At 35.3% G+C, this 16,124-nt stretch overlaps 1 protein-coding gene across 1 annotated transcript in view; it reads right to left on the minus strand.

The window, feature by feature from the left end:
• The window catches only part of IQCM (IQ motif containing M), a 351,685-nt gene that overhangs the window by 203,797 nt on the left and 131,764 nt on the right, over window positions 1–16,124 (minus strand). Inside the window, exons 9-10 of the mRNA XM_065877201.1 lie at window positions 13,617–13,815; window positions 3,066–3,210 (exon numbers count right to left, since the gene is read on the minus strand). Of these exons, the coding sequence (XP_065733273.1) occupies window positions 3,066–3,210; window positions 13,617–13,815 (344 nt within the window). The remainder of the gene's footprint in view (window positions 1–3,065; window positions 3,211–13,616; window positions 13,816–16,124) is intronic.

Consider the following 16,124-nt stretch of genomic DNA (forward strand, 5'->3'; position numbering starts at 1 on the left):
AGCTGCTCCTGCTTTATCTTGATTATTGTTAGCATGGTACATTTTTCTCCATCCATTTACTTTTAACCTATATATGTCTTTATATTTAAAGTGGGTTTCTTGTAGACAGCATACCATTGGGTTTTGTTTTTTGACCTACTCTGACAATGTCTGTCTTTTAATTGGTGGATTTAGATCATTTAATGTTCAAAGTGATTACTGACACAGTTGGATTCAGATCTACTATATCCGATAGGTTTTCTATTTGTTGCCCTTGTTCTTATTTTTCTCTTCTACTTTTCTCTGCCTTTTGTAGTTTTAATTGAGGATTTTATATGTTTCTATTTTCTCTCATTTCAAAGCATATCTATTATCCTTTTTTTTTTTTACTTTAATGGTTGCCCTGGAGTTCACAATATACATTTATAGCTAATCTAAATCCACTTTCAAGTAACACTATCCTACTTCATGGGTAGTGCAAATACCTTACAATTACAAAATAATCCTAATTCCTCCCTCCCATCCCTTGTATAATTGTTGTCATTCACTTCACTTATACATACATGTACATATATCAGCATATATAATTATACCTAAGCTATATATGTATTTTGTAATTGAGTATATTGTTAGTATTATTTTGAACATGTTATCTGTAAGGTCACTTTGGAATAAGAAAAATAAATGTTTTATTTTACCTTCTTATTTCTTCTTCAGTGCTCTTCTTTACTTTTTGTAGTCTGAGTTTCTGACCTATATTATTTCCCCTCTCTCTAAGAAATTTCTTTTAACACTTTTTGCAAGGCAGATATACTGGCAACAAATTCCCTCAATTTTTGTTTGTCTGAGAAAGTCCTTCATTTTTTTTAAGTATAATTTTTAAGGGTACAGAATTCTGGGTTGGTGTTTTATTTCTCTCAACACTTTAACTATTTCATGCCACTCTTCTTACTTGCATGGTTTTGGATAAGTCAAATGTAATTCTTTTTTTTTTTTTTTCTCCAGAGGCCAGGTGTCTTCCCCATCTGGCTTCTTTCAGAATTTTTTTCTTTATCTTTAATTTTCTATAGTTTGAAGATGATATGCCTAGGTGTAGTTTTTTGGAATTTATTCTGCTTGGTGTTCTCTGGGCTTCATGGATCTGTGGTTTGGTGTCTGACATTAATTTGGGGAAATTCTCAGTTATTATTGTTATAAATATTTCTTCTGTTTCTTTCTTCTCCCTCTGGTATTCCCATATGTTACTCCTTTTGTAGTTGCCCTACAGTCCCTAGATACTTTGTTCTGTTTTTTATTTCAGTTTTTGTTCTCTTTGCTTTTCAGTGTTCAAGGATTCTATTGATATAATTTCTAGCTCAGAGAATCTTTCCTCAGCCACCTTTCCAAGAAGCCCATCAGAGGCATTCTTCATTTCTGTTACAGTATTTTTTATTTTTATCATTTCTTTAGGGTTCTTTCTTGGGATTTCCATCTCTCTGCCTACCTTGTCCATCTGTTCTTGCATGCTATTTTATGCATAATTAGCATATTTAATCATAGTTGTTTTAAATTCTCAGTCTGATAATTCCAACATCCCTGCTACGTCTGGTTCTGATGTTTGCTTTGTCTTTACAAATTGTGTTTTTTGCGTTTTTGTATGCCTTGTAGTATACATGTAGCTAGTCATGACATATTGGGTAAAAGAAACTGCTGTAAAAAGGTCTTTAGTAACGTGGTGATAAGGTGCTGGGGGACAGGAAGTGTTCTAATGATTAGGTCTCAGTCTCTTATGGAGCCTATGTCTCTGGACTGTGAACTTTATGAATGTTTCCCAGTTTTTTTCTTCCTCCTTAGGTGGGACAGGATGGTCAGAGTGGACTGGAGTTGGGTATTTCCCTTCCACAGGTTTAATTAGGCTCTGATAATACCCAGCAGGTTAGGCTCTGGTTAATTAGTTTCCTCTGAAGGCAGGCCTTGTTAAGAAGAATGGAGTGCTCTGGCATATTTCAAAATGGTTCATTTTCTCATATTTACCGTGGGAATCTGATTGAGCTCCTGGAGGTAAATATCGCAGTATTGTGGAGGCCCCTTCATGACTGGATCCTCTGGAATTTTTAACTCTCAGAACTGTGCTCCTGCCATTTGTCAATTACAGTTCATTTATCTTACCCCAGCGCTGGTTCCCACATCGGATTCTGCTCATGAGTCTCTGCTCTGGTAAGCTGTGACTTTGTATGCCTGTCTCTCCAATCTTAGGGGCAGCAGTTTGCCCTGTGTCTCCCCTCTTTTACGAATCCAAGAAGACTTGTTGATTTTTTAGTCTGTTCAGCTCTTTTACTTGTTGTTAAGATAGAGTGTTGACTTCCAAGCTCCTTACATACAGAAGCAGAAACCAGAAGTCCTCATTTATTTATTTTTTAATCAAGAAACAGACTGTAATATCCATCCTAATCAAGCAATAATAAATTCATTAAATATAATAAAAATCAGGATCTCTGAAAGTTAAGATAGAAATTGGAAAACCTGTTATTCACATAGAATTTCAACACTAATAAGCAACATGTAATGGATATCTGTTGTTTTGTCTGCTCAGTGTACTTTAACTGTTCTTCTGTTATAAATATGTAGTTTTCCTTTGGGGAGCTACTCCCTCCCCTCAATGAATATAGTTTCTATGCAACTCCCAAGCAGATTTCTTTGCCCTACCAAGGCAAAGTGTTGGACACATAACTCAAGCTAAACCAATCTAGAATTTGAATTTAAAGCTCAAGAATAAAAAGTCATAAAGTGATAGCAGCTTTTCTATCCCCCAGAGGCAAACAGAGATTGCCTCTTATTTTTTGCTCCTTAGATCTCTGGAGCAGCTCTGGTTCATGTGCTTTCTGAAATCTCATTCTTTAGCTATCTTTCCTTTAAATTTCCTTTTTGTTTAGCCAGAATGAGATCCTAATAAATTAAGCCACATATACATCACCTTAAAAAGTAAATAGCTTGAAGCAATAAAAATATCGCCTACTTGTACTGTCTATGGGTAATTATATGTAAATTATTAATGGTTAAAATAATTCCAAATCTAAAATCAAATCAGAAATGATAGCATCACCTACATTTTTTTCTGTCCATCCATTCCTCTAGCTCTGTAAGGTTTATAATTTGTCTCGTCCTCCAAAGACCAAGTCGATATTTAACACGATGGATTAGTCTGCAATACATGTTTATAACTGTTCTCAAATCTGGTCCATGATACAAAGCCTATAAAAGAGCAATACAGACAGTTGAACTCTTTATATATTTCTGCTATTTATATTTAATCTGATTTTGCCCTATTCATTTCATCTGTCTCACCCAGTTTCTCAGATTATGATGTATTTTATTTATGTTTTTAAATAAGTTTGGTTAAATACATGCATTATAGAGTGGGTTAATCTCCCTAAAGTTCAGAGAACATCATTTTGAGTTGCTCTGTTATCACATACTCATACTTCCCATAAAAAAGAGGTTTTGGTGATGGATGATAGAAGCTTCCTAGGCTGGTGTACAGATTTTTATAATATGTAGCCCACTTAGCCAGAAAAAAAATAAAAGTTTTATTAAGGCATTACTCTGTAATGGATGATTCTTACCTAAGCTATCCACTCTGGGTGCTCAAATGCTTGTATTTTCTTTCTTTTGAAAATTATATATTTATGTATTGTGCCTATTTTTCACTGGATATCTTCAGATTTTACTTGTTGATTTCTTAAAAAAACCTCAATATTAAAGAAAGTAACCCTTTTCAGCATATGTGCAAATGTTGTTTGGTCAGTTTACCTTTAATCTGTGACTATATTTTTCTGTATGTTCATTTTATACATTCTACTATAATAAATTTTTTTAATTAAAGTATAAAAATCATCTACTTCAGGTTTTTTTTTTTGGTTTTGTAAACAGCCAGTTCCATTTTATTTACCAATTCAAATATTTTTACATTTTCTAGCTCATTAATTTCTCTACTTATCTTTATTAATTCCTTTTTTTTAAGGTTTTTTTCTCCTTCTTGAATTAAAGACTTAATTAACCTATTTTCATTAATTTTTTACAAATGTACTGAAGTTCATAAAATTTCTTCTGAGTCCACTTTCCTTTGATGTGCTTTGCATACCATTATACAAGTAAAAACACTAAAGCATAACATCTTTAAATAACTTTCCCATGGTCCTATAGTTAGTAAATTGCAGAATTGGTTCTGAATTCAAAATAGGGACACTTCAGAGCCCACACTTTTAATTATATAAGTATTCCTCTTAATTTACTTGAATTTCATATTTTTACCCATTCTGTAAATTTTTGTTTTGGTTTCTTTCCTAGTATAGTTACTATTACACTTATGATTGTTCTTGCTCTTATTTATTTTCTGTTTTGTGTGATTCTTGGAAGGTTGTTTTTATTATTTTATTTTTCTTCACCTTTTTAAAACACTATATTTAAGCCTATATTTTTTAATTTATCAGAACTATCAATGAAATAATATTTCTTGATTTACCTAAATAAAAAAATAAATTAGCATAATTTCACTACTTTCTTTTTCTCCTTCCATCTGAATTCCATCAGAATCAGGCAGATTCTGAATGTTTGCTAATGTCTTTCAACATTTAATAACATTTTCCAGTGTGTATTTTTAATCTGCCTTTTGTTCAACAGGCTTTTGTCGTTTTTTGCTGTTTTGTTTTGTTTTAAATAATGGATTGGTCACACTTTTTTTTACGGTTTTTAATTTTTTTTTAAACATCTTTATCAGAGTATAATTGCTTTAAAATGGTGTGTTAGTTTCTGCTGTATAACAAGGTGAATCAGTTATACATATACATATATCCCCATATCTCTTCCCTCTTGCGTCTCCCTCCCTCCCACCCTCCCTATCCCACCCCTCTAGGTGGTCACAAAGCACCAAGTTGATCTCCCTGTGCTATGTGGCTGCTTCCCACTAGCTATCTATTTTACATTTTTGTAGTGAGGTGGATGGACCTAGAGTCTGTCATACAGAGTGAAGTCACACTTTTGGAGCACTCCCCATCATGTGAATCTTAGCAGAAGGCATAACTCACTTCCTACAATTTGAAGCCACAAATCACTTGCTCATGATCCAAGCCTCCTCTGTTGCTGGGATGCAGACATGTGACAAAGCTTCCTCCATTATCTACACCAGACTCAGGTTTTCACTCGAAACTAATAATGCTTTTAAAAGTGAAACAAACAGTGGGAAATCTATTTGTGTGGTAGAGTAACCGTGGCAGCAATATCCATTTTCTAAGGGTAGCATTGGTGGAAGCAGAACAGGATTCAGCATTTGCAACAGACTCTGTGCAGGATTTGACTGGAGTCCAAGGAGCTATCTAGGCTAGCCTTCATCATTCCTTCATGTTCCTGAGCTTAATTCTTCAGACTTCTGCCCAATATTCTAGTCAATACCTTTCTGCCTAAGTCTGCCAGTAGGTTTCTTTTGCTAATAATTAAGAATCAAGCATTGTTTTAATTGTATTCTTAGAACATGAGGCAAAAGGTCCCTGCTTGAAGTGCTGCTTAGTTGAATGATGACATTTGCTAAGAGAGCAGGGGCATTTGGTCAGTCACCAAACCCAATGTGAGTGTTTTTCCTCTGAATTTAATAAATCCTCTTTTGTGGACACAACCTGTCTTGTGAAGAAACCCTTCTCAGATCTGAGGCATTCAGAAGGCTACCTAGGAGGTTTTCATGGTTAAGAAGTTGGGTCAGAGAAAATGGCAATGGTCCATCTGTGTGGTTCTTATTATAGCATGCCTCTCTGCCAGCCTTCTGTACAGAAATATGCCTCAGTTATGATGCTATGTCATCTCAGTATGTGAATCTTTCACCATATTTCTAAACATTTCTCAAGACAGAATTAATCAGAAAAATGTACAAATTGATATTTACAACAATATTGAAATAAAAGACAATGCAAATTACTGATTATAATTTTCCAATCCATGTTGATTTAAAGTATAAATGTATCATGTTTATCGTATATCAGGATTTAAAAATATTTTCCAAATATAAGTCAGCTTTTTATTTGATATGGTCATGTCTTTTTTTAAAGTAATGAATTGACTGCCTGTTGGGAGGATTCCACTACCGTATGATACTTAGTGGGACTTAATTTCTTTGATTACTAGCAAGAGTAGCTTCTTTCATGTTTACTAGCCATTTATATTTCTCCTACTGTGAAGTACTAGTTCTTCTACCTATTTTTGCCTAGGCCTTCATTCCTAGCAGCATTGGAAATCACTGATCTAATCCTCTTTATTATACTGTGTCTGAACTTCCTTGATCTAGCATATTCTGGTTTTCTTCATACCTCTCTAGCTATGGAATTCATTTGTGGAATCCTCATCTCTGCCTTCCCCCTCGAGCATTGGTAGTTCTCACTCTTGCCTTTTCATGCCTCTCTCCTTACTTTACATATGCTCTCTGGACAATGACATCAATTCCAATGTCTCTAGACAGTATCACTAATAATGATTCTCAAATCTATGGATGAGGGCAGAGTACAGAGGGCATCCTTGTTCAGGGAGCTGAATCAAAATGTGTAGAAAAGATTTCCCATCCTCTCATCCCATTCTCCATCATGTTGAAAATAATTTATTCAAAGACATGTGCCAGGGAAGTTCTAGACCTTGTACATTAGTGAACAGAAAAGACAAAATTCCTGTCTCACAATGAGTTACATTCTGATGGAAGGAACAATAATCCAATAAACAAATATATATGTATTAGGTGGCAGTCCGTGGTATGAAGAACAATAGTATTTTAAATGGAATAAGGAGTGACCAGAGTAAGTGTTATTTTTTATAGGGTAGTATGGGGCAGGCTTTTTGATAATGTAACAGTGAACAGAAAGATGAATGAAATAAGAGAGCCATGCAGTCACCTGGGGAAAGAGCTTTCTCAGAGATAAAATGAGAATCATTGCCAAATTGAGCCACTTTTATGGGTGGGATGGTTTTATATTCTTCTTCAGGTGTGTTAAGGTGGAAAAAGTTTAAGAACTACTGACAAAACTCAAATGTTTCCCTATGGCCCAGTCTTCCTTCTGAGCTTAGACCCATATACCCAACTGCTTCCCAGACATCTCAAGGATGTTCCACAGGCACTTCAAACTCAAGTGTTGAAAACTCAACTCTGTCTCCTTTCCTTTCCTCCCACCTCTCCTACTCACTCCTCCGAAGTTCTATATTTCACAATCATCCATCAGGTTGCCCAAGACAAAAACCTAGGATCCATTCCTGACTCCTCCAGCTCCCTTATCTCCAAATCTAATCAAACCCAATGTCCTACCTACTGTGTATTTCTTCAACTTTACCCCAAGCCACCACCATCATGCACTGGATTACTGAAAAAGCATACTAGCTGTTCTTTCTCTAATTTTGCCACCTTCTTTCCCCAATTCATTGTCCAGAGTCAGTAATTTTTCTAAAATAAAAAATCTCTTCATGTCACTGACCTGCTTTAAAGTCATCCATTCCCATACACTATGTATAAACTCCTTAGCATGGTTTTTAAGAACATTGTTAATCTGCTCCTACCTTCATCTTCCTCTACTGCCACTGTCCTCCCAACCAGCCCCCTAAATGTTCTGTATCACCTAAGGCCGTTGAGATTCCCTGGGCCTACAACTCTCTCAACCTCCCCATCTACATGACAAAACACAACTACCCTTTATCCTCCAGATCTCAATTTGTTGGCACTACCCCCACACTAGACACAGTCCTTTGGGTTCAGTGGTCTTTCTAAGTTCTCTAATAATACCTAAGACTTAGTTACCTCCATTTCTATCTGGACTATTTGCTCTATGCATCAGGCAAGATATCAGATCTAGTAAATAGTAACTATGATCACATTTTTTAAAAAGTGTTCTGGAATACATTAATACAGTTCTACCAGTACCTGAGAGTTAACACATTTATGTAATAAAACTATTCCGTACGAGCTCACCAGTGCCACAGGTCCATGAATGGGCTTCAGAATTTTCTTATTATTTCTTATTGGGGTTTTTTTTAGATAATGAGAGGAAATCCATACTTTATCAAATTTTCAAAGGATTCTGTAACCCCCAAAAGAATAAAGACCACTGACCTATGCATGGGATATTAAAACTCAGATTTCTAGGATTTCTCCAATTTTATTTATTCAACAAATATTTATGCAAAGCCAATTTTGAACACTTTTTTATTGCAACCACCAGCCATTCAAATGTTTTAGAATTTCAGTATTTTTGACAAACAGCAATTGAACATATCAACTTAAGACTAAAATTTTTAAATTTAAATTATAAATATTCAGGGAAAAATCTTTAAGTTAAAATCTTAGAGGCATTACACTGAGGAAAATACTGTTTTTGTGTCTTTAGGATTTTTTTCTGGATCATATTAACTTATACCAAAACACATGCAAACAAACAACATAGAAATTTTAAAAGGAAAAGGATATTTTGAATGGTGGAAATAAATAATGCTGATGGTTAAAGGCAGCAATCTCTGTGGTCTCCTTATGACTGATATAATCAATGCTGCTTCATTATTTCTAAATAAACCCAAACTAGAGCATTTCACAGGAAATGGTGGAAACTATACAGTCTCCTGAGGTACTTTAGAGCAACATTCTAGCAGATACTGTCTACAGCCACAAGCTCTGAAGTGCCAGCCAAACAATATGACTATGGAAGTTTCCCAGTGGAGGGATTCCCACAGTGCTGACAATTATCCAGTGACTTGCTGTGCAGCCTTTAGACCAGAAAGTCTATCAGGAATTCCCCCAACAGCAACCCTGCACAAGGCTCAGTCCTGGAACCGGACTATGCATGCATTACAGGTCTGCCACATGACCATTTCAACAGTAAGCAGAACAACATTAACTGTATCAACAGAGCAGCCATGCAACATACACACCAATGGTGGAATAAAAAAGAAAATCAATGATCATAACAAATTTCACAACCAAATCAAAGTCAACAATCTAGTTTATATTTGCTCAGACCCTTGAAAAAGGCTTCCCATTCTTTTTATCTCAATTCTACCTCCACATAGAAATTCAACATTTTCCTTCCCGAGCTCTCCTTTTCACTATTATCTTGGGCTCACTCTTGCTCTCTACGTTTTCTAGACTCATTTTGTCCCAGAGGTTATGGATGATGCTACAGTTCTCTCCAACATCATGAAATGCTAAAATTAAGTTAAATCATAATATAAGTATATTATCATATACATAATATCATGTGTATGATATATTTATTTATATATGTTTATATATATGAATCATTAGAGTGCCCTGATAAACTTCTACAACTATATTTTGTTGAATTAATTCATCCATTCTAAGACATCTGTGGAATAGCTACCATATGCCAAGCATTATTCTAAGCCTTTGGACACGGTAGCAAACAAGACAGAAAACAGTATAAACATATACAAACAATAAAATAAACAAGAAAAACAGCAGATAATAAGTGAATATAGTTAAAATAAGAGAGAATGCATGTATCAAAACAGTATGTGGTGCTATATAATATAAAAGTAAAGAGTATGTACTCCCAAACAGGTCACAGAAATTGTAGTGCCCATGACAGAGGTGTAAATAAAAGGTCAAAATGTAGAGGACTGGGCACAATAACCACCAAAAATAGAGAGCTCAGCTCTGCTAGATGGACCAAAGAAGGTGTCCAGGTGTGAACACTTAAGGAAGATCTTAAAGAATGAGTTGGAGTTTATCAGAAAATTAGGAAGAGTATTCCAGTCTGAGAGAACAGTATAAAAACATAAGATAATAGGAAACAATCAGGGAATTAAAGGATTTGGGCTTTGCTAGAGCACAGGTTATTAGTGAAGAAGTGTCCTGTGATGAGGTGGACAGTGGGAAATGGCCAGACCAGGGAGGCCATGTGTACTATGTTAGAGAATTTATATTTCATCTGATAAGAAACATGGGGCTTTCAAAAGACTATAAAGAAATGGAATAAGGTCATCAGAGTGGAATTTCCTCAACTGCAGATGACAAATTAGATGGGAGTAGGTCTATAGGCAGGGAGGCCAATTAGGAGACTACTGTAGTTCTCCATGTGAGGAGTGATGAATAGGAGCTATGGTAAGAGAGAGGAAGAGCAGCACAAGAAATGTTAAGGAAGTGGTGACCAATTGAATATGGGGGTGAGAAAGTTGAAGGAGACTAAGAAAACTCCAGGTGTATAGCTTGGACAATGGGTGGTGGAACAGTTCACCAAAATAGGTAGTACAGGAAAGGAAGAGCTTTGTGGAGTAAGAAAATAAGTTCATTGAAGGCTCCGTGGAGTTTGGTTTAACTATGGACCTTGCAAACGGGAAATTAAATGCCTAAATCTAGAGCTAGAGAGATAGGTCTGGGATAGGGCCTTAGATTAGATTAGGGAGCAATCAGCTATAAAGTAGTTTAAGTCGATGATATAATATGTAGAATGAGCACAGACTTCGGGGTCAGACGAGGGTTTGAATTATAGCTCTGTCACTTACCAGGAGAGCAACTCTAGTCAAACGACTTAATTTCTCTGAGCATCAGTTTCTTCACATATAAAATGTGAAGCAGAGATTTCACAGAATTACTGAAAGATTAACTATATGGAATGCTTACTTATTGTCAGAGTTTTACATGCATTATCACATTGAATCATCAGAACTACAAATGTATGTTATATGTACATATTAATGCATGTACAAATATACACATGTTGATAGGCAAATGGACTACCTTCTAACAGCAAGCCTGTATTCTCAGAGAAATTCATTCAAGGTGCCCAATGAGAGGCCATTTGGGGGGGATCCTCCCAGATAATCCAGGAATTCAAGTGGGCACTCCTGATCTATTCTTCTATTTCTAGTTGGTTTTCCAAATTCCTTTATGAGTAGCACAACTTTAGTCCTCAAGGTGAAACATTTTTGGATTCTCTCAAAGTTTTGCCAAAATCCATCCACTCAGGTTCTTCTGCATTTGCCCAGCCAAAATAGATCCTTATGCTTTATTCTGAATGTCAGGATTGCTGTTTATAAAAGTTGCTCAGGTGGGTGTGTGGATGTGTGTGTAGTTTCTTTTTAAGGTGAAGGTTTATGCACTGAAAGAGTACTCAGGAGTGTGGGAAGTGGAAAATTGCTTTAAACAGAGAATAAGCAGATAGCACAGGATAAACAAAATCAATGCAAATAGGTGGTCCCAGCCTTAGAGTAAAAGTAATCCCAGAACTGTTGGGTTAAGGATAAGCTAGGCATTTGTTCACAGTCTTCAGCTTGATACAATCTGAAACTGTCACAAGAGTATATTATAAATAAAATTTTCTTAAACCAAAGAATGTAGACAGAACTTTATTTAGAAAAATCATAGGTATATTGACAAGGTGACTATTCAAAAGTCTGCTTAATTGAATCTAAAGGTCCATTGATGGATGAATGGATAAAGAAGATGTGGTACACCAGTCAGATGGCCATCATCAAAAATCTACAGGGCTTCCCTGGTGGCGCAGTGGTTGAGAGTCCGCCTGCCGATGCAGGGGACACGGGTTCGTGCCCCGGTCCGGGAGGATCCTGCATGCCATGGAGCGGCTGGGCCCGTGAGCCATGGCTGCTGAACCTGTGCGTCCGGAGCCTGTGCTCCACAACGGGAGGGGCCACAACAGTGAGAGGCCTGTGTACCGCAAAAAAAAAAAAAAAAAAAAAAAAAAAAAAAATCTACAAACAATAAAGGCTGGGGAGGGTGTGGTGAAAACAGAACCCTCTTGCACTGTTGGTGGGAATGTAAATTGATACAGCCACTATGGAGAACAGTATGGAGGTTCCTTAAAAAACTAAAAATAGAACTACCATATGACCCAGCAATCCCACTACTGGGCATATACCCTGAGAAAACCATAATTCAAAAAGAGACATGTATCACAATGTTCATTGCAGCACTATTTACAATAGCCAGGACATAGAAACAACCTAAGTGTCCATCGACAGATGAATGGATAAAAAAGATGTGGCACAAAAAAAAAAAAAAAAAAAAGATGTGGCACATATATTCAATGGAATATTACTCAGCCATAAAAAGAAACGAAATTGAGTTATTTGTAGTGAGGTGGATGCACCTAGAGTCTGTCATACAGAGTGAAGTAAGTCAGAAAAAGAAAAACAAATACTGTATGCTAACACATATATATAGAATCTAAAAAAATGGTTCCGATGAACCTAGGGTTAGCACAGGAATAAAGACGCAGATGTAGAGAATGGACTTGAGGACACGGGGGAGGGGAGAAGGGGAAGCTGGGATGAAGTGAGAGAGTGGGATTGACATATGTACACTACCAAATGTAAAACAGATAGCTAGTGGGAAGCAGCTGCATAGCACAGGGAGATCAGCTTGGTGCTTTGTGACCACCTAGAGGGGTGGGATAGGGAGAGTGGGAGGGAGGCTCAAGAGGGAGGGAATATGGGGATACGGATATACATATAGCTGATTCACTTTGATATACAGCAGAAACTAACACAACATTGTAAAGTAATTATACTCCAATAAAGATATAAATAAATAAATAAATATCCAGGAGAATGCTTAAAGAAATGTGGTATATATATAAAGTATATACATAAATGTATTTATATATATAAATATATATTTATATTTTAAATATATTTAGAAAATATATATAAATGTATATATTTATACATTTATACATAGCTAAAAATGTGTATATTTATATACTTATACTCAGCCAAAAAAGAATGAAATCTTGCCATTTGTGACAACCTAGAGGATATGTGTATGGACCTAGAGGGCATTATGCTAAGTGAAATAAGTCAGACAGAGGAAGACAAATACTGCATGATTTCACGTATATGTGGAATATAAAAAGGAAAACAAATGAACAAACATAACAAAACAGAAACAGAGTCATAGATACAAACAGGTTTTTGCCAGAGGAGAGGGGGTCAGAGGGAGGAGAGAAACAGGTAAAAGAGATTAAGAGGTATAAATTTCCAATTGTAAAATACATGAGTCACAGGTATGAAATGTACAGTATGGGGAATTTACTCAGTAATTACATAATATCTTTGTATGGTGACAAATGATAACTACACTTGTTGTAGTGATCATTTTGAAATGTATAAAAGTATCAACTCCTATGTTGTGAAATAGGAACTAACATAGTGTCATAGGTCAATTACACCTCAAAAACAACAAACAAACTCATAGAAAAAGAGACCAGATTTGTGGTTACCAGAGGAGAGGGGGAGGCGAAGGGGAAATTGGAGGAAGGCAGTCAACAGGTACAAACTTCCAGTTATAGGATAAATGAGTATTAGGGATGTCATGTACAGCAGGACAAATATAATGAACTCAGCTGTATGTTATATATGGGAGATGTGAAGAGTAAATCCTGAGAGTTCTCATCACAAGGAAATTTGTTTTCTATTTCTTAATTTTGTATCTATATGAGATGATGCGTGGTCATTAAACTTACTGTGGTAATTATTTTGTGATGTAAGTCAAATCATTAGGCTGTATATGTTAAACTTGTACAGTGCTGCATATCAGTTATATCGCAATAAAACTGGAAGAATAAAAGACTTTTTAAACACATTATAATATTCAATATATGCTTTACCTTGATCATTATTCTTTGGAATCTTTTGCGTTCGAGCCACCCTCTGACAAGTGCCTGCATGACGATGACCATTCTAACTATGTTTTTGGTAATTACGAATTTTTTCCTTCCCCGGAACACTTTGAAGTTTTCCATTTGTGGTCCAATTCTTTTAACTTTATTGTCAAGTTTATCACTTTTACTTAGAATAGATTTTGGGCTAAAAATAAAATATAAAACTTTCTTATTAGAGTTAATAAGAAAAATAAACTTCTAAAAAGTCTTAAATTCACTTTCATAATGAATATATTGAAATAGGAAATATATTGTAATTAGCGCATAAAATTCATAGGTATATCAACTGAACATTCCAATAGGGCTCTCCAAAGAAGGTTGAATATGCCAGAATTAATATAACATGTATAAATTAATCTTCTGAAGAATGGAAACCCAAAAGAAAGTGAATCTGTCAAAGCTTATCCACAACTATTCAAAAGAGAGATATAGTATCTAAGGAACAAAATATTTTCCTATGACAGGGCACATTAGTAAAAATAACTTTCCTGTTCCAGAAGCTATTTTAAACTAAAGATTGCTTCAAAATTATTTGGCACTGATAATCTACTTACCAAACATCATCTGCAAAGTAATTTTATTTTCCAAATGCACTCAACTGAGAGGCAGGGTAGTGTATTGTTAGGGCCATGGACTACAGAATCGCAGAAGCGAGGGATCATACTGGAAAACATGACAAGCCCTGCAACGCTGATATGGATGGCCCGTCCTTGCAGTGATGACCATGTGAGAAAACTACAGACTTTCTACTATGAACAGACTGTCTGTAACCTTGGCAATCTTGTGTCTGCTTTTTTTCCTTTATATATCTGTTGCATTTTTTATAGGTAGTCAGTTTTTTCAAAGTCTTCCAAAGTTCAAAGTGTAGTTTCCTTGAAATTTTTAGCATACAAACATCTTTTTTCTTTTTTTTGTTGTTGTTGTTGGATTTTTTATTTTTATTTTTTATTTTTTTAACAAAAGACCCCAAATAGCCAAAGCAATCTTGAGAAAGAAAAACGGAGCTGGAGGAATCAGGCTCCTGGACTTCAGACTATACTACAGTAATCAAGACAGTATGGTACTGGCACAAAAAGTAGCCACTACTGATCAATGACATTTGCTCAAGCACAGAAAATTGTCCTCCATATTTACTTCTGACCTATAGTTAAAGATACAGAACCGAGGCTGTTATTTCTTTCTGTTTGTGTATATAAATGAAAAATGTCATTTTTGTCTTTGCAAAAGAAAGGAAGTTAGCCTTGTATGATGTTCTTGTAACTGTAGCTCTTTTGTATCTCTGGTTGGTTCTTTCTCTTATTCTCTCTCTTGAGAAAACTTCTGTAGATTAACGAGTCAAAAATATAACATGGGCTGTAGAGAAATATTCAAATAGACAAAGCTACTAGAAAAGGCAAAGAAAATAAGGCAAAGTCTTATTTTTGTTTGTTTAAATTAAGATTGATTTTGAATAGCTTAGAAAAGAGGGAGCTCTGCCTTCTAAGAGTATTTTTGCTCCTTTAATATAACAATTTTTATGAACAGGCCTCCATGTATGAGATAAACTGGGAATGCGGATGAAATAGAAATGGTCACTTCTGGCTTGGCCAGAGTTTCAAGACCTACTTATGAAATCTAAAGGATCCTGAGTTGATGACTTTTTCTCCTTTTTCTCAGAAGAAATAGGTCTTCTAGAAATACCTAGATGAGCCAACTTTATAGTCAAAGTTTCATGTTCTAACAATAAGGTGTAAAAAAATCTTAAAGGGATATGTGTGACTGACTGTAAGGTGACGTGTAATGCATAGTGTTAAAGTACCAGCAGTGGTCACCACATCTCTTCTGGTCTCCTAAGGTGCCTTGAATGGCTCAGAGTTCTTAGTCATGTAATGAAAAGTATATGTAGTGTGGGAGGGGGTCGGAGGAAGGGAGAAGGAGAATTGAAATTAGCTATTTTTGGTTAAAAGCTATAGTTAATATGAGTGATTAGAACTACATTAATTAAAAGGATTATAAGGAAACACAAACATGTTTACAAAATGATGGATAGGTTTTGTCTGTCTTTTTATCAATTGAAGAAGAAAAGAATTTTATCTTAGGCCCTAGCCATATGGACTTTCATCAACAGCACATCTCTAAACAATTAGAATGTTAAAAATAAAAGAAAGGGAAAGTTAAAGTTGAAGAATAATTTATTGAAGGTTTTGATGGAAAGTGAATTACATTTACAAATAATGGGTTTGAAAAGAAGTTATGAAATATACAAAATTTTGGAAAAGTTAGGTCACTTTTGATGAGCAAGCTTAATATTAAAATAGAGAAATGCCTGTGAATGAATCCTCAGCTATGGAATGTTGTATAGGTGTTATACAGAAAGAAAGTAAAATTAGAATTTGATTTTCTTTCTGTTACACTGAGAAACTGATTTTTGAATAACAGTCTGCTCCTAATATGACAAAGGAAAAATCGTTCAGT

This window comes from Phocoena phocoena, chromosome 5 (genome assembly GCF_963924675.1).
Source record: "Phocoena phocoena chromosome 5, mPhoPho1.1, whole genome shotgun sequence".
NCBI classification, from domain to species: domain Eukaryota; kingdom Metazoa; phylum Chordata; class Mammalia; order Artiodactyla; family Phocoenidae; genus Phocoena; species Phocoena phocoena.